The sequence below is a fragment of the Maniola jurtina genome, chromosome 25, assembly GCF_905333055.1.
Source record: "Maniola jurtina chromosome 25, ilManJurt1.1, whole genome shotgun sequence".
Lineage (NCBI taxonomy): Eukaryota > Metazoa > Arthropoda > Insecta > Lepidoptera > Nymphalidae > Maniola > Maniola jurtina.
In genome coordinates, this window is record NC_060053.1 from 167,214 (window position 1) to 188,615 (window position 21,402).

The 21,402-nt window shown below is 37.6% G+C and overlaps 1 protein-coding gene across 1 annotated transcript in view; it reads left to right on the forward strand.

Moving 5' to 3' along the window:
* Positions 1 to 21,402, forward strand: part of LOC123878170 (neurotrimin-like) — a 35,534-nt gene that overhangs the window by 3,122 nt on the left and 11,010 nt on the right. The window contains exons 2-10 of the mRNA XM_045925274.1: positions 2,908 to 3,065; positions 6,344 to 6,401; positions 6,545 to 6,666; positions 7,160 to 7,301; positions 8,492 to 8,636; positions 9,611 to 9,741; positions 10,315 to 10,419; positions 11,471 to 11,593; positions 12,167 to 12,248. Of these exons, the coding sequence (XP_045781230.1) occupies positions 2,908 to 3,065; positions 6,344 to 6,401; positions 6,545 to 6,666; positions 7,160 to 7,301; positions 8,492 to 8,636; positions 9,611 to 9,741; positions 10,315 to 10,419; positions 11,471 to 11,593; positions 12,167 to 12,248 (1,066 nt within the window). The remainder of the gene's footprint in view (positions 1 to 2,907; positions 3,066 to 6,343; positions 6,402 to 6,544; positions 6,667 to 7,159; positions 7,302 to 8,491; positions 8,637 to 9,610; positions 9,742 to 10,314; positions 10,420 to 11,470; positions 11,594 to 12,166; positions 12,249 to 21,402) is intronic.

Genomic DNA, 21,402 nt, shown 5'->3' on the forward strand with positions numbered 1-21,402 from the left:
AATTTACAATGATCTGATTAATGGAACTTACACTATGCGTTTAAGCGCACTGTGAGACCTCATAGTAATGATTGTGAAAACGGTCGTTATTCTACAACAACAAAAAAACCGGCTGGAATTTGAAAGCTTAGTATGTAAGCAGCCTTAAATTTTCAAATTAGTTTAAACAAATAGCCCACTCATATTTTCTGTAACAGTCACTTTTATTAATGATAAGATTATAGTCGCACTGCGTTTATGTAATTTATTTTTAACTTCCAATCCGATAGGTGGTGAAAGACCCATAATTTATTGTAGAAAGGTAATTTACTAATCTATTATTTTGGTTGTCTATGGCTAACTAGGGATGGCAAAACTATTATCGATAATCGACTAAGAGAGTAAGATTGTTACTTAGTTTAATTTTTATTACTTATTATAGTTACTCTATTTAATTAATTTAACTTCTTTTTGTCGATGACAGGGTGTAACCAGAACGCTAGCAAATCTTAGCGTTATTATTATATTACGAGTACCTTAACACAATCCAATGCCAATAACCATTTGCCTTATCTTGTAGTTTTAACGATTCAGTATTTTTCAAACCCGCATTGTATAACGTGCAAAACTCGGGTCAATGCCCTATCTACGACGCAGCATTGACTTCGAGTGACCTATTTACGGAACGTTCGTTGACCTCTAGCGTCAGTCAGATGTTTCATTTGCAATTTATTGTTAAATTTAATTTTTTTTCGTAGTTTTTGTATGGAATCTTGTCAATAATCATCAGTACTATCACCAGTCTTTGTTTTTGCTAGGGTTCTGGTTATATACACCCTGTATATAATTATAGCCATAATATCTATTCCGTACGTGCCGGAAATATAAAAATATAACGTAAAATTATTATCTCCCTAATTTGCAAGTCGCAATCAGATATGGTAGCGGTTCCAATGTGTTGTTCACAGTAACAAAAAGGCGAGGCACAAAAGCGTGACATTTTTGTGTTAGCCGCGCGCGTTTCTATCCCCGTGTAAAATAAACCCTGGCAAGTGCGAGTCGGACTCGCGCACGAAAGGTTCCGTACCATCGTACAAGAAATAACACTACGTGCTTTTTAAATTATTTTAATTCGCATGGCAGTCATTTTGAAATATCTACGGCGGCCGCCGGTCTACGTTATTGTCACGCAACTAATTTTTACGCACGAAATTAGACGTTTGTACACTTGAATTACTTATGAAAAAATAACTTATGAAATTAATTTCATGCCACTAAATTCGTAACGTAAATTCGTGGGTCGCAGCGCAGACAACACTCATCATGATCAACCCATTTCCGCCCCACTACTGAGTACGGGTCTCCTCTCAAAATGAGAAGTTTAGGCCATAGTCTGCCACGCTGGCCCAATGCGGATTGGCAGACTTCACGCACCTTTGAGAACATGGAGAACTCTCAGGCATGCGGGTTTCCCCACGATGTTTAGTGACATTTAATTGCTTATAACGCACATAACTGAAAAGTTAGTGGTGCGTGCCGGGATCGAACCCCCGACCTCCGATTAGGAGGCGGACGTTCTAACCACTAGGCTATCACAGCTTCGAGACAACACTCATCCAAAGGAAAAATACATCGTGTGCACATACAAATGTGCTCGTTACGGGCAGGAAGGGAGCATAGATTCGGATCTTTGTGTACCAATTGTGCGTCAATGGACCCAATGTACATGTGCTTGCGACAAAAACGATGTAGGTACAAGTACTTGTACAAGAACAGTGATAGCCTTGTGGTTAACACATCAACCTCTGTTTTTTTATTTTTAGGTTCCGTACCTCAAAAAGAAACTCTTATAGGAGATATTATTCCTTATATTTCTTATAGGAGATTAACGGAACTCTTATAGGATGATTTTGTTGTCTGTCTGTCTGTTCGTCTGTCGTGTCTGTCAAGAAAACCTATAGAAGAAGCCGGGGCGGGTTGTTAGTTTATAATATTAGTATAACAGTTAAGTAGGTAGGTATACTCAATTGAAACTTCTTGATAGTTGTTTGATTCAGTCAAGTATGATATAATGTGCGTGGACTTGACGCCAAGCCGCTGCGATGGACAGGACAGTGGACCCCCGCATTAATTAGGTCATCATCCCAATACGGAAGCATCTATCAAAGATGACTCGAATCACGGTCGACATTCCTAGCTCCATAGCTTATTCATATCGCCGGCCCACTATAGAGCACAGGTTTCCTCTTAGAATAAGAAGGCAATAGTTCACCACGCTGGCCAAATGCAGATTGGCAGACCTCACGCACCTTTGAGAGCTTTATGGAGAAATCTCAGGCATGCAGGTTTCCTCACGGTGTTTGGGTTAAAGCAAGTGATACTTAATTGCAAACGCACATAACTCCGAAAAGTTAAGGTGCGTGCCCGGGGTCGAATCCCTGACCTCCGAATAGGAGGCGCGCGTTCTAATCACTAGGCTACCACAGCTTTAAAAAACCAGCCAAGTGCGAGTTACACTCGCGCACCGAGGGTTCCGTAACTCGGGTATTTTTTCCGACATTTTGCACTACACACTCGACAGACGGAGAGATGGACAGACAGACAAAGTGATCCTAAGTATAATAAGGGTTCCGATTTTCGTTTTGAGATTAATTTACTAATTCACATTACGGGGGCGTTCAAATACTTATATTAGGTAAACGTAACGCAATTTGGGGGAAGGATTTCTTGTAAAACGTTACAATGCGTTACAGAGGCGGGAAGAGGGGTAAATGAACAGATGCCGCAGGCCATCATTAATTTGCAGTGTTCTGCATCAAAAGTTAAAAAGTTAGGTAGGCTTTTCCGATGGTACGGAACTTCTATTCTATTCTACTTTATCACTCCTCCAATATAAATATTTAAGCATTTTCATGTGTTTTCCTCCAGAAGGCGACCTCCGCGTCCGCTGGTACAAGAGCAACGCCCTCATCGCCGACAGCCGGGACCCCAACCTATTGCTGCCCCCGCGCACGCGCATGCACGCCAACTTCAGCCTGCAGGTCGAGGAGCTGGTGTCCGCCGACACTGCTGACTACACCTGCGAGGTAAGCCACCACTCGTCTTCTTCGTCTTTGACGGCGGATGTTATACGCCTCACGAGCATTCGCCACTTCTCACTGCTGAGTGCTGGTCGACATGACAGCCTGATACAAGGGACCGCCCACAGTAGACTTAATTTGGCCGGTCCATTCCATGGACAACTTGGAATAGTTGCCATGAATTAGGTGCCAAGTGGATCCTGTTACTAAGCCTCCGTCCGTCTGTCTGTCAGCGGGCTGTATCTCGTGAACAGTAATAGGTAGAAAGTTGAAATTTTCACTAAATGTGTAAATCTATTGCCGCTAAGTATAACAAAAAATAATAAAAAATTCAAAATGGCTGCCTTGTAAAGTATAAATGTTATTTCTTGTACGACGCGGTACGGAACCTTTTGTGTGCGAGTCCGACTCGCACTTGGCCGGTTTTTAAATCAATTAAAACAGTTGAACCCGCCATTCAATTGTAAACTGCAAAACGGATGCCATGCCAACAATTAGCTTCATCGGCCGATAGCCCTTTGAACTGGTCCTAACGTAATTTAATAGGGATGTGCATTCTTTATTAAATATTATATTATAAAATTAAAAAAGTGGCTGTCATAATGTAAATGCGATAAACAACAAGATAAAGTTGAAAACTATAACGCAACTGCGATCGTCTTAATAAACTCTGAAATATTAGAGTAAAATTGTTTTTCTGTCGCTTGGTATATTTTAATATTATTGTATATTCATATTCATGAACTCAGAATCTTCTCCTCTTTCATTTGACACCCCACTCGAACCAATAGCCAAAAAAAAATTTTGGAGACCCCCACTTTTTTATGTAAATCCGTTAGGTCAATATTTTTCATATAAAATATAGCCTATGTCACCCGGACCTTTACAAAGAATCAATTGACATCTCATTCACCAAAATCAGCCCAGTAGTTTAGGTGCTACGGTGGAACACATAGAATCTGGATACAAACATACATACATACATACGTACATACATACATAGACTGCTAAAATCATAATCCTTCCATTTGGCTTTGCCGCAGTCGGGTAAAAATAGACTTAGAAAAATAGAGCCTGCTTCTAGGCTAAGTAAACTGAGCTGGTAAAGATGGAAACGTTTTTAAAATAAGCTTCCAGAATACACATTGGAGATGTCTCTCAACAAGTTCAAAGTCATTACTTATTAAATATAAACTTATTGAAAAATCCTACTACAGTGAACCCCCGGTAATCCGACAAACGTTTTGCAGGACACTGTCGAACTATCGAATTTGTTGGATTATAGAGTACTGTACTGCCTAAGACCCCCTATAGTCCGGATTTTTTTACAAAAGAGTACCTTGTAATCCGACAAATTATAGATCCAATAATAGGATTCTAGGTATATTATGTTATATGTTATAGATACTCTGAAGTACAAATCATACTTCACTGTATGTCTTTAGTAAATTAAATAATAATAGCATGTCGGATTACAGGGGGTGCCGGATTAGTCAGGGGCCGCATTACCGGGGGTCCACTGTATAATGTAAAGGTTTATTAAAATTTAAATGATAAGAAAAGCTTAAGAGAATGAATTTTGATAGTTCTAATAAGTTAAGAGATTTTGTGAAGTGGTTATACTAAATATAATTTATCGACATTACAAAAACGCGTGTTACAGCACTACGCACTGGGCCTCAACTCAAAACAGTTAAAGTATCGTGCGTGCAATTACGCAATTAACCAATTTGGTCAAATGTTTTGCGATGCTCCCGTATGTTGTAGACACTACAATTAATCTATTGCCAAGAGTTAAAACATACTGACTTGCTTGTTGGTACTTGGTCCGAGCAAAATTAGCGTTGCCAATTTAGCCTTAGATACATTTACTATTTTTAACCCCCGACCCAAAAAGAGGGGTGTTATAAGTTTGACGTGTGTATCTGTGTGTCTGTGTATCTGTGTATCTGTCTGTGGCATCGTAGCGCCTAAACGAATGAACCGATTTTAATTTAGTTTTTTTTGTTTGAAAGGTGGCTTGATCGAGAGTGTTCTTAGCTATAATCCAAAAAATTTGGTTCAGCCGTTTGAAAGTTATCAGCACTTTTCTGGTTACTGTAACCTTCACTTGTTGTTATAAATTTTTAATTTACACTTGTGGCTTTTTTTAATTGAAAATATTACAATTTACGTTGCGCAAAAAATGAGCTAGCCCTTTCCGTCATCCGATGAGTCTATTAATCGCGGCGAAATGTCTCGTAAAAATGTTTTGCACTAAGAATTTTTCTTACTCATCGATATATTACCCCAAAGCCTGAAGACGAAAGTCTGTCCTAATGAGTGTGCCCTACCTGGGATGACGTACGGCGCTGAAACGGGGACACTGACAGTTGGCCTCGTCCACAAGTTTAAAGTCGCCAGCGTGATATGGAACGGGCTATGTTGGGGATCTCTCTGAGGGACGAAATCCGTAACGAGGTAATCCGTAGTAGAACCAGAGTAAGCGAATAGTTCAACGAATTAGCCAGCTGAAGTGGCAGTGGGCAGGCCACGTCTGCCGCAGAACTGATGGCCGCTGGGGCAGACGTGTTCTGGAGTGGAGACTGCGTATCATCAAGCGCAGTGTGGGACGACTTCCAACCCGCTGGACCGACGACCGCAAGAAGATAGCGGGAAGTGGATGTATGAGGAAAGCGGAGGGTTGTGTGTGGTGGCGCGCTCTTGGGAAGGCATATACAGCTTCGCAACCCATTAGAACTATGTCGGTTACTCTGGATCACATTTCTGATTTGATCACGTAGAAAACCTCCAAGCGTAGCTCTCTCCATCGCCCGCTGAGTGACTCGAGCTTTCTTATGAGCCTGGCATGGTCTAGTAGTTAGGTGTAATTAAAATATCAAGTGGTGACGTTAGACAAAGGACATCCTCTTAATTAAACGTCTAATAAATTGAATAAAACTGTGTTCTGACCTAAAAAAACGAAGATCTTCGCCTCTTTGACACATTTGAAATACTTTACAGTGTAGGTACAGTATCTCTACCGCTTATAGAAGCCGCTTCGGTAAAAATTTTCAAAAGAAAAATAAAACCAATTTCAAAAACCACAAACACTAAAAAGTAAAAAATATTTTTTGTTTAGCTACACGTGTAATTTACCTAGGTATGAAGCCGAGCGAGCATAATAAAACAAAATTAGAAATCCAAGAGTGAAGCTCGCCCGACTTCATACCTAGGTACATTACTAGATTTTGGAAACTAGTTATGTGCCCTAATTACTTAAATCAATGCATTATTATTTCCAGATAATTCGTCCTGAGCCTTGGGGTCCCATCCGGCAAACGCACACGATAGAAGTACAATGTAAGTACCACACATATTTCTGCTATTCTACATACATCATAAAAGTGGTTAACTGCAAAAAGTAGTTTTAACGTGGCAATTTTCGAAAACCTATGCAGATGTTCTAAAAACCTTTGCCCTACCAGAGATTCATTTGATTCCAGATGCTCCTAGCGTCAGGACGGTTCCAGAAGATGGGTTCCTGGAAGTGAAGAAGGGTGACTACGTGGACATAGGGTGCGAGGCCAGCGGCACTCCCGCGCCCATAGTCAACTGGAGGAAAAACGTACGGAAATATTGCCTTAGTTATACCAACAAATTCCTGAACGGCGGTTCCTCTGGTGCTGCAAATGTTCATGGGTGGCGGTAATCACTTAACATCACGTGACCCGCCTGCTCATTTGCTCGCTATTTGTATGAAAAAAGAATTGATCAATTTCCACAAATAGGTACACTTTTATTTATTTATTTTGTTTTATATTTATTAAACTTATAGAATATACAGGGCATTCTTGTTACATTCAGTGTCACAAAAACCACAGACGGTTTCACCGGCCTTTTGAATCGTCAAAAGCATCTACCACTGGTTAGGATTGCCTTTCCTACCGAGCAGAACCAGCAAGAAACTCGGCGGTTGCTCTTCTCAAAGATATACAATATTATGGCATGTATTAAAGTAATTGAAGTCCCGCGCATTGCTGGAGCGAGTCCACGCTGTTTCATCATTTACATAGTCACACAAAAGTGGTGTAGCAATGTTGACAGTTGACATTTGGCAGGGCGAGGCGATGGCGCTGCTTGAGCACCGGGCGCGGATCCGGTTCCGCGCCGAGCACCGGCTGCTGGCCGGCGCGTACGAGTGCACCGCCAACAACGGCGTCGGCGACCCCGTCACCGCGTCCATTACTGTTATTATACAGGGTGAGTTGGGGATTTCGTCTGTGTTGGTGTTAGCTGGCGGGCGTGTTCTGCCTTTTTGGAGTGATTTTTTTGTTAAAACTGACTGGAAAGCGCTCTAAGGGGGTGCTGTGCGTGTGTCGGCGAGCGCCGGCACAAACGGGGTCCATACTTGTATAGTTTAACTAATTTGTTACAAAAAACTACAAACTTGACATTGGCTAATCTTTGTAAAGCCAGACAAGAGAGAGAGAGGGTGAGTTGGTATAGTTAACAACAAAGATTTACACCCGTCCATAGTCGCTTGTACTGGCGGTTGCAAACCATAGCTTTGTTGCTGACTGTACTTACGTTGTTTACTTCGCAAGGGTGTAGAAGTTGTTCTTTTTCTTCTTTACGGTACCTCAAAAGGAAAAACGGAACCCTTATCTAGGATCACTATGTTATCTGTCTGTCCGTCTGTCAAGAAAACCTATAAGGTAGGTACGTTTCCCGTTGACCTAAAATCATGAAAGGCAGATTGGGTAGGTCTTAGAGCACAAGTAAAAAATCCGAAACCATATATTTGTGGTTATATCACAGAAAAAACTAAAATGTATTCACGAGAAATTATAATGTACTAAGGGCCGATTTCACCAACGTAAAATAACGTCCCTTGATTAAACGTCACTCGACGTTGGTGAAATCGACTCTAAATCACACAATATACTTGAATGTCGTATGCCGGAAATAGCTGGATCAAATCAAATCAAATCATTTTTATTCAAGTAAACTTTTACAAGTGCTTTCGAATCGTCAAAATAATCTACCACTGGTTCGGAATGCTGTTCCTACCGAGAAGAACCAGCAAGAAACTCGGCGGTTGCTCTTTTCAAATTATGTACAATTTACAATAATATGCCATACTGTATACAAGCAATTGCAGCGCCGTGTATTGCTGAAGCGAATCAAATCCAAGCTTTTTTGTCATTTACATAATCTTCGATTGTATAATAAGCTTTTTTGAGGAGCATACTTTTAATAGATTTTTTAAACTTGTGTAAAGGCAAGTCTAAAATTGATTGTGGAATTTTATTATAAAATATTACACTCATTCCCACAAACGACTTTCCCACTTTCCTGAGGTGGAGCGTAGGATATGCGAGCCTACAGTGTTACACAATATATACCTATATCATATAATCTCTTATAATAGTTAGGTACTGTTTTCGTAGATGCGCCCGTAGTGTCGACGGAGAGGAGCTTCGTCCACACCGCTCTGGGTCTCAGAGCGGCGCTGGCCGCCAAGCTGGAGTTCGCCATACCGTCCGCTAGAACCGCCTGGTACAGAGATGGGAAACCTGTCAAAACTGACGACAGGTAATAATCCCTTTATTTGCTAAACATCGATGTACTTAGTGCTTTTTTTTTATTCAGATACAAGTTGGCTCATGACTGAAAAATCATCTGGTGGTAAGTGATGATGCAGTCTAAAATAGAAGCGGACTAACCTGGAAGGTTTTATATTATATTTAATATTTGTTTGCAAGTTTTTTTTATTGCGTGATAGGCTAGTTATATTGGGAGCGGCAAGGAGTGCGAAAAAAAACCACATTTCCATATCCTAATTTTATTGCTAAAACTTTACTTAACTATTACATATAATTATTAATTAAGTATCTTAATAATTGCTCCCCCGATTAGTGGCGGAGGCTTACTATGGCTAGTTGTGATGTGTTCGTAGGTCGTCCTTGTACACGGTGCTCGCGATTTTTGCCGCGGTAGCCCTAAGCCACGGTAAAGCCCTCATTCGCACGAGCATTAAAAAGCGTGGCGTTAAAACCCGGCGTTGCGCTGACAATACAAAGTGCGCGTTAAAAAAGCGTTGTCGTGTGAACAGATACTTGGGAATGCATTTGTTCTATTTGAACGCTTTTTTAACGGATGTTAAAAAAACTCTCGTGCGAATGAGGCCTTTGTCAGTGACTGTGCGAACGCTAAGCAGGCACGCCTAGCGTTGCGGCTTGACTATGCCTGCGTTTCTTTTCTTTCTTTTCTTTTTTTTTTATATAAAAGAATATTAGCCATGTTAAATGACTAATATTCCCCTTTCCTCTCCAACTAAGCGTCAGGCTTGTGCTAGGAGTAGGTACGACAATAGTGTAACGGGCGGGGTTTGAACCGTCGACCTTTCGGTTTTCAGTGCACTCCTTTTACCGGTTTAGCTATTGAGGCTCAACTCAATGGCTTTGGTTTGGCTTGCGCTTAGCGACAATCATGCTTTTTTGACATCTACTTCGATTACTATACCGAAGCGCATTTGGATTATAAGTACTTGTCTATAATGTCGACAGGGTTGTAATAATGGTGCGCGACAACGTGCACCAGCTGATCTTCCGCACGGTGCGCAAAGCCGACCTTGGCAACTACACCTTCCGCGCCGAGAACAAGCTGGGCATGGCGGACGTGGCCTTCAAACTCACGGGTACTTCACTATATCCATCCATACTTTCATTTTATAAATGCGAAAGTATGTCTGTCTGTGTGTGTGTGTTTAGGGCTGAACCGATTTTAATGAAATTCGGTACAGAGTTAGCTTACATCCCGGGGACGGGCATAAGCTACTTTTTATCCCGGAAAATCAAAGAGTTCCTACGGGATTCTTAAGGGTCTATCCGTTTACGTAATTTAAGTATATGAAATTTGGTACAGGTAGCTTACGCACCAGAAATTAACTTCAGCAATTTTTATCCTAGAAAAGCAAAGAGTTCCCACGGGATTTTTAAAAACCTAAATCCACGCGGTATATCATCTAGTAACATTATAAACCCGCGGGAACTCTTTGAGTTTCCGGGATAAAAGACTTAGCCTATGTCCTTGCCCGGGATGTAAGCTAACTCTGCAACAAGTTTGTCAAAATCGGTTCGTAGGGGGTTCTAACTTCTAAGCACCCTTCTAAAGGTTAAACTGTTGAGCCGTGAAAAGCTAGCAGACAGTCAGACGTACAGACACATTTTCAAATTTACAATATTAGTGAGGTTTAATTTATTTTTGCTAGGTGTACCGAATGTGGCGTCTTTCAAAGTGGACCCTGTGTTGAACAAGGCGACATCCACGAGTTTTACGCTTATTTGGGAAGTGGATTCCTACTCTACAATAATTGGTAAGTGCAATGGTTTTTAACCCTTGATCATCATCACTAACCCATCACCAGCTCACTACTGAAAATTGATTCCTCTCATTAAAAAATCGACTTCAATAACAACAAACACTTAAAAGTAAATAAAAAAAAATTATTTAAAAAACCGACTTCCAAAACCACTACAAAGTAAAATAGTTTATAGTGGTTTTGGAAGTCGGCTTTTTTAATATTATTATTTTATTTTTAGTGACCACTGTATTACAATATGCTATTTCTAGTTAAAACTCTACTGTTTACTAAGCTATTACAGTGATCGCGAGCAATTTGCTCTTATCCATTGAGGAGTTCTGTTCTCCATCTCCGAAGATATTCATCAGATCTTCACCAAACTAAAATGGAAACACCTCGAAAGTATGATCTAGCAAACAAAAAAACTAGCAATATCAGTCCATATTTGGCGAAGTAATCGCGTAACAAATATACAAAAAACAAAAAAAAAAACAGACTCTCCAACTAGTAGGCCGAACGCCCGAACTCAAGCCCACGTTCAAACGTTTTAAATCAAACTTCTCATGCTTATTCTAGTAAACCAGTCTAACAAAAAACTTCATCAATATTGGGAGAAAAAAGATATTCACTTGTATTACCATGAAACGGTTATTTATAATGTGTGCTTGTGAATAATTACATTTTTGATCCCCATCTTCTAAAAGTATCAGGCTTACACAGAAAAATACTCTGAAAAATATTATTAAAATTAACGGTTTTTAAAAATGCTGGGTCCAAATTCTCGCCAACCTCCTTTTATAATTTGACAGAAAAACCTGTAAAATTCATCACGCATATTTGAAGCAGTTTATTTTCACACGACTCCCAAAAAAGTGTATACCTGATGTTTTGAGGGTTCATAATTATGTATATATCTTTATTCCACCATAACTTCTAAATGCCTGAACAGATTTTGGTGTATGGCGTATCGTTAGAAGCCTTACATCATCCCGAGTGATACTGGTTAGTGGTTATAAATTTTCTAAAAAAAAAACCAGGCCAGTCGTATTTTTTATTTTTCCAGAATATAATCTATGGCTGCGTCCGTATTACGGTCGCCTGTCAACCCCGGAGCCCGACGCGTTCACCACGGAGGCCCCGGCCAACCTGTGGAGCAAGATCGTGGTGCCCGGCGACTCCAGCGACGGTAGGACACGGGGGAATCTATTCAAAACAAGGGTTCCGTATCTTAAACGGAGAACGAGACCGATTTTGAAAATTCCTTCACCAGCTACATTATTCCTGAGTGACCAAGGCTATATACCTATTTTTTTTTAAACAGAGATCCGTACGAAAATTGTAATAAGCTACCTATGCGAAGCTGCTCGCTAGTTCTTAGTTAGTAGTTAATTATAAGGTGTAACCAGAAACTTAGGGTTATTACTCAATCCAATGCCAATAACAATTTGTCTTATCTTGCAGTTTTAGTGATTTAGTATTTTTCAAACCCGCAATGTATAGCGTGTAAAACTCGGGTCAATGCCCCACCTACTACGCAGCATTGACTTCGAGTGACCAATTCGGCGTACGTTGACCTCTAGCGTTATCCAGATGTTTTATTAGCAATATATTGTGAACTTTTAAAAAATACTGTTTTTTTAATCTTTTTACGCGTTTTTTTTACAGTACCTTATCAGTAATCATCAGGACTATTAGCTATCTTCGTTTTTGCTAGCGTTCTGGTTACACCCTGTATAATAACTTAAATGCCTTGTCACAGGTCCAATCCACAGCGCGACTTACACGGTGAGAGGCCTCACCCCTTCCACGGTCTATGAAGCTATAGTTACTTCAAGAAACAGGTACATTTTTTTTTTAAAGACTATTAGCCATGCTAATCATGACTAATACTCCCCTTTCCCCTCCAATTAAGCGTAAAGCTTGTGCCAGGAGTGGGTACGACAATAGTCCAACGGGTGGGTTTTGAACCGCCAACCTTTCGGAATTCAGTCCGCTCCTCAACCGTTGAGCTATCGAGGCTGATTTAAACTACTTATTGTAAGCTTGGCCCATATTAATTATCTATAAAACATAGTTGGCGCCACTCAAATCATAACATCATATTAGAAGGCGTCATTGATTGGCTGAAGTTGTTCAACATCTGATCGATAAACGTACTGTATATAAAATTCTTATAGTTTTTAGTTGATGAATTGTAGCATAATAAAGGATAATATTTGTAATCAATATATAAGATGAAAACATCTTTATTACTTAGATGATTTGTGAAACGAGCTTGATGATTTGTATATTAGTCACTAAGTTTATTCATTGTACAATTTGGATTGGCCGATAACGATAAGATAAAAAGGGGAGTGGCTAATAAACGTGGAGAGGTTACCTGTAAGAGTGGTTTTAAAACGACGACATTCAAAAATATACTAACGTAAGAGGAACAACATTTATTTGACACAAATGTAAAAGTTAATAAATTTAAATATGAAATAAAAGTGTAATAATTTATCATAAAGATTGTGTTTGTGATTTCGTCAGACCTTACCCAAAAGGTCAGAAGAGGGACATCAAGAAAATATAATATTTTCTTGTCACGCTCACGACTCAGAGAAACAAGTGGAAATATACAGAGGAACGAGAAAGAAGTGGAGGTCTAGTAGACCACAGACATTTTGGAGCACAAGGCCAATATTTGGGCCTCAATATATCAAAGTACCTAGTCATGGCATCAAAGGATTTCTGGATAAACGGGTAGGATCTTTCCATGATTTTATTTTTATTGATACCTATTAATGGTAATTTTTTTTTTTATTTGTGTGGGTTTTCGTTTTGTTTGTTCTACATTTAGTTATCATTTTGTTAGAAAGCTTTGCTCCGAGTTGGAATGGAAATTATATAACGTTATGATACCTAGAATTACCCACATGTTTATAATTCATCTTGTATATTGGTTATACAAATGCGATCGACCTTCAAATTGTGGTTTAAATAACATTGAGGTATTTAGAAGGCTTATTTTACAATGAAAAATGAAAAATGTTTATTTACAAAATACAGTCTTGTACAATTTTCCTGTGTCTGTGTGGTGGTACCCGCACTAGGTTATCCTGTATCGTGGGTACAATGGAATAGATAGTGAACATAGTGTTAAACAATATAAAAAGTGTGGTTTACTTAATGATGGGCGTTATTGTTACTTTTAAATAGTTTTCAGGATGTATCTACTATGTCCTGCCGGGGTTTTATTTCTCATTAAATGATTTCACAGGTGAATATCTCACGGAACGTGGTATTTCAATCTTCACACTTGTAATCGTGTGCCGAATTAGTTTGGTTAAGAGTTACGATAGGGATTTATTTTCACATAGTGGTTTTGTTTTACGGAAGGTAGGTTCTGGATTTAGGTTCAATCGTTTGCTGCACTCATTGTATAGATAGATGTTTTCCTTTTTCTAGCACACAGTGACGCGATATTATCACACAGCACTCATTGGGCATCTTGAATGTTGTTTTGTGAAATTATTATTTTTTGTAAACCGCTTTGGGATAAGGTAGAAAAAGTTACATGAAATAGCTTTTCGTTTTACGCCTGCCAGTGAAATAATCCGTCTCTACTTGTAATGGTTACTAAGTGATTGGGGATATAAAATGTTAATTGATAAAAATGAAGGTGATCCGTTGTAATAAAGTAATAGTGACCAGGGTTAATAAATTGAGCATTTTGAGAAATATAAATCCTAAAATGGGTGTAAAAGTAGGTTTATCTTATCTGGTTACTCTTTAACTAAATTTAAAATTATGGTAGGTAGGTAGTCAGATAGTTTTAAAATACGGGGTGCATAAATAAGTGTTTTTTTTTTACAAAAGTGAGGAGAAATGTTTTCATTTATCTATTTTTACCACTTGAAACGCGTAATGTTTGAGTTTCAAACATAACTTTGCTGATAACAGCTCACCATGAACAACCCATGGCCGGCCCACTACTGAGCAACAAGTGTCTCCTCACAGAATGAGAAGGGTTTAGGCCGTAGTCTACCACGCTAGATAACAGCTAATTTACTTTTAATACTGGCACAATAATTTGAGTACTACGAGTAGCAGGTAGGTATAGTATATGGGCAGCGGGGTTTTTTTTTTTTGTTTACCTGTATTCACGCAATTAACTGTGTACTGCCGCATTTAAATGCAATATGATTTTGTTTTTATTGGATTAACATCGCTTGGCGGGTTAAATTCCTGGCAAATGTTCTATTAAAATTAGAGTAAGTTTTTTTTTAATGGTAATATACCTACAGTACTGCCCTTAGGGCAGGGCGCGATTATAAGTACCTACTACCAAAATACTATTTTCTTTGTTGTACGAAAGAAATTTTAGGCAAATATCTTTGCACTACGCTCGCGTTTGTGGCATGACATTATCCCAGAAATATATTTAAAAAAATTTTCACGCTCGCTTGACTCGCTTCGCGATAGTTCAGTTTCGATATGCATTTAGTTAACGAAACTCTCAGGAAACCACGTTTGTTGTGCTCTCGAAATTGATCAGTCTGTTTGATAAAATCGAAATGCGGTGCCTTATAAATTTCGCTTAGGAGCGCCGGTAGTATCTCATGATAATATGAATAGTGATCATAATTTTTTTTTTAGGCTGATTAAGCATTGAAGGTTTTTCGGCTGGTCTGGCATTTCGCCTGATTTTATGTTTTTGCTTATTTAGCGCGTTCAGGAAAGCTTTGACAACGTTTTATAACATGAGTATATATATATTTTTTTTGTTTTAGTTACCGAAACAGAAAAAAAAAAGCATTAAAGATGTGGGACCGAGGGATAAATCTAGTGTGATTTTTGGTTGGATTATGAAGTTGTAGTTAGGGTATTTAAAATAGAAAGATTTCAATTGTAGGAAATGATGTAAAACATGTTGAGGATAAGTTGTGTAATAAAGTCGATAATTCACTTGTTGGATGTCACGCGATCTCATTGCGAGGAGGAATCTTTTTCTTGTCTCTGTTTTTATAAATACGGTGTTCTGACGGGTTTTTTATTTACGTCTCGGATTATTGAATACTTTCGGTGTTTGATTGGACGGTTAGAGGTTGCAAAAGCAATCGCCCTCTAATTAAAACATTTATTTAGGCATTAGTTCAATTTGGATTAAATCTCGCGAAAAGCCACGGTGGCTGTCTCTCGCGCGTCTTGGAAAGACATTCCTAATGCCTGTTTTTCTGAGGGAGGGATGCATTATCAAGTGAGATGAGCTGCAATGTTTGCGGCTGACTATTTTGGAAAATTTGCAATCGTGGCAAGTGGAGTAAAGTTTGACTAAGCTATTTAATGAACAAAGTATATAATGGATTTGGTGAATGGTTATATTATATAACATTTTGATAAATGGATGAATTTGAAGAGTGTATGTATGTGGTTGATGCACATTTGTTTCATATTTTTACTTAAGTTATAAAGTATTACATTTGGTGAGTAGTTATTTATATTTGGTAGGGTAGGTTTGATAAACAGGTAGTTATCTTGATTAATAAGTGAGTTATCATTTTATAAATGCGTACTTTAATGTTTGATGAACTGGTATACTTGATAAATGTGCATATTTTCATACTTCAAAGACAAGTTGTACCTATTAGTTTCTTCAAGCTTTTAGTTGCTGATAATTATATTAACATTCTTTAGAGCGCATGTCCTATGGACGAAATCGTTTATACATACTTTCACTGTTTGAAATGTTACAATCATAAAGATATAGTTATGACTAGAGGGGGTCATAGCTTGTTGCCGCTCTTGTACATCCATGTGTCAACTAGGTATTGTTATCTCAGTATATTTCAGGGAACCTCCGTTCGGGTGAAAGCGATAGCTGTTGGATAAATGCTTGTTGGGTTATCAGAAGACCGTGTAGTCTTCGATGAGGTTACTTGTAAATATTATAGCGAAATAGTAAGTTTAAAAATAGAATGAGGCTAAACTAAAAAAATGAGACAAAGATAAAAATAATAACTTAAAGCATTGAAACAGCATAAAGTGAAATAGTAACTTACAAACTATACATACATATTTACGAATTATGTAGATAGATATAGTATTACTGGATTATGTATATCAAATAAGAATACTGTCAGCTCATGTTTTGTTTTCGGCGTGGTAATTTTACGCTTAAAACTCATAAGAGATATCATGAGGTTCGCTTTCTGTAAAAGTTATTAGCTTTAACAGTTAATTGATTTATTACATTATTTATTTATTATACACTCAACAAGTAAAAGTATTTTGTTTTGACAAAATCCAAAGAAGTACCTATTGGATTAATAAGGCAAGGTACGAAGCATTGGCTGGATTTTACAACATTTAAAGTTTCCTGTTCATTTTTATCATTGAGTTAATTTGAGGCGGAAGGATCCTCTGGAAAATTTTTAAGATTAAGTTATTAGTAAGAAAGTATATTTTGATTAGGTTAGTTTAAAATGTACAGCCGGTAATTTAAAAAAAAATATATATATTTAATTTTACATAATAGGTGAAGCTGGTTGATGCACCAAAAATCGAATTATCATAGGAATTTAATTAAGCTAACATTTTTATTTATTATCAACTTCAAATATACAGTAGCAAACTGATTAGTTGGAATACATGCAGTGATTGGAATATTTAAGTTCCGATAGAAGAATCTATATCGTGGCTTGTTCCTTTATGGACAAGAATATTTTTTTTTGACTCGTGGGACCACTTACACAAAATATCAACGTTCGGTTTGGAGGTCTTCCATGGCTATTCCTACAGTTCCATGAGGTATTGAAGAGGTTAACACTTTGTCGCTCGTCACATCAACCAGCACGGCATTTGGGTATGATGGATGGATGTAGATAGGTACACATTTGATGGGGGGGGGGTTTAGTGGTTTGTATCAATAGGAACCAGGGGTTGAATGAGGAAGGCTGAGGACAGTACGTGTGGTGCTTACTAGGGAAGGTTTATGTTCAACAGTGACCTTATGATGATGACGATGTAGATGACGATGATGATGATGATGGACGTACGAGGACGAATCTTTTACGAAACGAATAAAGGAAAATCGAACAGATGCGGGTCATTACGGTTAACATATAAAATAATGTATAAGGTACCTACTTTCTTCTAATCTTTATGATCGATCAGCTTGTGATAGAGATCTTGATGTCGTAGAGAATAGAGATGTATCGAACGGAATATTTATTTCATTTTTTTTCCTGCTATTATGTTGATATCGCTTTTCTCTATGAAAAGGAATTAATGATAAACTAATAGGTATCATTCGGCGGCGAGTCGCGACTGTGTCGTTCCCAGGGTCGAATTTGGTAGTTCTGCTTATGTTACTCGAAACGACAAAGTACGCCATATGGTGCATATTATGACTAAAATAAAATATATAAGTATCATGTGAAATTATAAATCAAAGATTCTTTTTGCATGTAGATATTATATGGTTAAGAGGCACAAGTGACGCAACTACTGTACCCTGGCGTTTGTTTAACATTGTCCATTAGTACTTCAGAATGTGGATTTTGCTAGGAAAAAAAAAAAAAAAACAATAGGTAATTGTAAGAAATATGGGAAGCGTAATCTGCATTAAAAGAAAAAGTTTGGATTGGAAGCAACCAGGCATAGGATTTTCATACATCCGTAATCACGTTCCTTTCAACTCTCTAACTATCACGGTTCACGATACGCCGTTCACGGTTCAGGCCGTGACGCACGTGCAGACGGACAGACGGACGGAGAGCAGAGGTTTAGAAAATAGGGTCTCGTAGGCACCCTTCGAGGGGTACGGAACTGGAGAAAACTAAATTATAATAATGATAATAGGTTTTCTAGGTTACCAAGTAAAATTACTTCTCTTAGGTCGGATTGTATTATGATGGATGCTTATGAAACAAAATTAAATGAACGGTCTACTCAAAGTGTTTTATGTTTGCAGGATCCAAGGATGTTGGAAATGAATAAATGAGGAAAAGAAAGACCCAAAACTAGGTATGGGTCAGGGACACAAAGTCCCAAGGAAGGAAAGCCCCGAGGTTACGGGCTATGGACAAAAAGTCCTATAGGAGGAAGGAGGTAGACCCTAGGATAAGGGTCATTAAAAATTTGGATCTGGAGGGAAAGAACCCTAGGATAAGGGTCATTAAAAATTTGGATCTGGAGGGAAATAAGGACAATCACATATGTATCCCGGTAGAAGAGAGACGCGCCAAGGCTCGGAATCCGCGATTTTCCAATAAGAAGGGAAGAAGAAAATATGTGCGTAAAACTATTGCGTTGAAAGTGTATGAAAATGTTTTGTGATTTAAATCGAGAACTGGCGGCGATTAACTTTAAGTTTAGAGAGTTTATTTTATCAAAAGGACAAGAAGTTCACTTACACATATTCATATTAAGAATCGCTCCCGATTCTAAATATAAATATAGAAGAAAACATAATCTTTAAAGGTATGGTGACTATACAATAATATAAAAAGTCAAAACACGTTATATTCGTTAACAAACTATACCTACATCTAGCTAAGATATCTATGGTGTTTGACACTGTTTGATTAAACTTTAAACTTTGTAAAAGATTTTTCCTCCAGTATGAGTTTCGGCAAGTACATTATGTAGTAGAGCTAGGTAGTTTACATACCATAATTAGTCCTAGCTTTATGTAATTGTAGCATAATAGGTATGTTCGTTTTGTGTACCATATTTATGAGATTTAGCTTTAAAGTGATGCGTGTATGTACGGACTTTAATAGTATTTTCCTAACAAATAGACATATTTTGAATTTGTATAATTGACTTATATAATATAGTTCATCAGTTTTCTTATATAATTCTTTAGTGGGAAGGAGAGTCTAGTTGGAACAGAACTTTTAACAATTTATTTTGAGATACTTGAAACCCTTTAAAGTAGTTTTTAGTAATTAGTTTTACATGCTCATCCCCAAATCTCTATTGAGTGTTCCTGTAAAATATTGGCTTGTGAGTTATAATTGATGCTTCGGACTTTATGCATATACCTACCTTCTTTGATTAAATTGAGGCCTCCTTTAGTTGCTACTGGTCTCGCAATTTTTGATATCTTTATGATTTTTGAAAAATTATTTATAAATTTAGAGTGTCTGCATCTTTTTATTTTAATATTAGCGGAAGAGAACAGAAAAATGAATTTTAGATTAAAGGCTAAATTTGAGTGCTACTGTAGACTGGCAGGTAAAGTTGCGAGGGTAAATAGTTTGGAATTGAATTGAGTTTATCTGCTATTTTCTAATTATATCGGATGGAAAGGGGTGCTGCGAGTGCTCTAAAATTAAGTTGCAATCATAATCAATACCAATGTATCAATAAAACTGTATATTCCTTCTAGTTAAGTTAGCAAGAATATTAATTTAATTAATTACTATCTTAATTTTTTTTTTGTTTTGTTGAACTAAGTCTTTGTCATTTTGGTTGTGAAGTTTACATGTTACTTAAGTTTTAATTTTTTTTTAAAAGCGATGAGACTCGCTTAAAACAGGATGGCCGAGCTGTAAGCTTGGCCCATATTAATTATCTATAAAACATAGTTGGCGCCACTCAAATCATAACATCATATTAGAAGGCGTCATTGATTGGCTGAAGTTGTTCAACATCTGATCGATAAACGTACTGTATATAAAATTCTTATAGTTTTTAGTTGATGAATTGTAGCATAATAAAGGATAATATTTGTAATCAATATATAAGATGAAAACATCTTTATTACTTAGATGATTTGTGAAACGAGCTTGATGATTTGTATATTAGTCACTAAGTTTATTCATTGTACAATTTGGATTGGCCGATAACGATAAGATAAAAAGGGGAGTGGCTAATAAACGTGGAGAGGTTACCTGTAAGAGTGGTTTTAAAACGACGACATTCAAAAATATACTAACGTAAGAGGAACAACATTTATTTGACACAAATGTAAAAGTTAATAAATTTAAATATGAAATAAAAGTGTAATAATTTATCATAAAGATTGTGTTTGTGATTTCGTCAGACCTTACCCAAAATTATGCATTTAAATAATTATAAAAATAACTAGCGGAAACATTAGGGGAGAATGTTTGGATTCTATTGACCTATTAGCAGTGGCGGTCTTAGGGGGTGGCGAACGGGGCAATCGCCCGGGGCCTCGCTCTTGCAGGGGCCTCGCGCAACAACCCAAGCAAATTATAAAAAATATACATTTTTTAAACATATTTTTTAATTAAAACTTTTGATTCTGATCTTTAATTACTTATTAAAGTTATTAAATAACGGTAAATTAAAATAAAGTTAGTTAACTAATTCATCGCTCGGGCAATCCCCGTATTTTATTTCGTTCGTCAGTTCTTGTCACCTCACAATTATTTTGCTTGTAGTATGAGTTACAAAATTGTTACTGGTAAGGTTTTGGGGGTTCAAACTCCCAGACAAAGAAAGCTTAAAATAGACTAATTCTCGAATTCCTCCAGGCTTAAAATGTTGAATTCGTAAAATGTTGAATTTGCAAAATGTTGAATTTCGGAGTTGCTAAATGTTAAATCCCAAAATGTTGGATTCGCAAAATGTTGAATTTGAATTCCCAAAATTAAATGTTGAATCTTAAAACTAAGCTTTTAATTCGCATATGCTTATACGTAATTCACAAAAAAAAAGCGGCCAATTTTGAGTCGGACTCGCGCACCGAGGCGAGGGTTCCATACTAGGGTATTTTTTTCTGACATTTTGCACGATAAATCAAATATTTCAACATTCACACAACAAATTCAACATTATAAGAATTCAACATTTTAGGAATTCAACATTTTGGACCTGAAGGCTCGAATTTACCATTCTCTTATTTAAATATATCGAAAATTTTGCGCTCGCTTCGCTCGCGCATTTATGTTGTATTAGTTGATGCCCGAAACTTCGGTTCCATCGATTCGGAAACGTCGTGGAAACTCGGGATAAAGTATCTGTGCGCAAGCTATC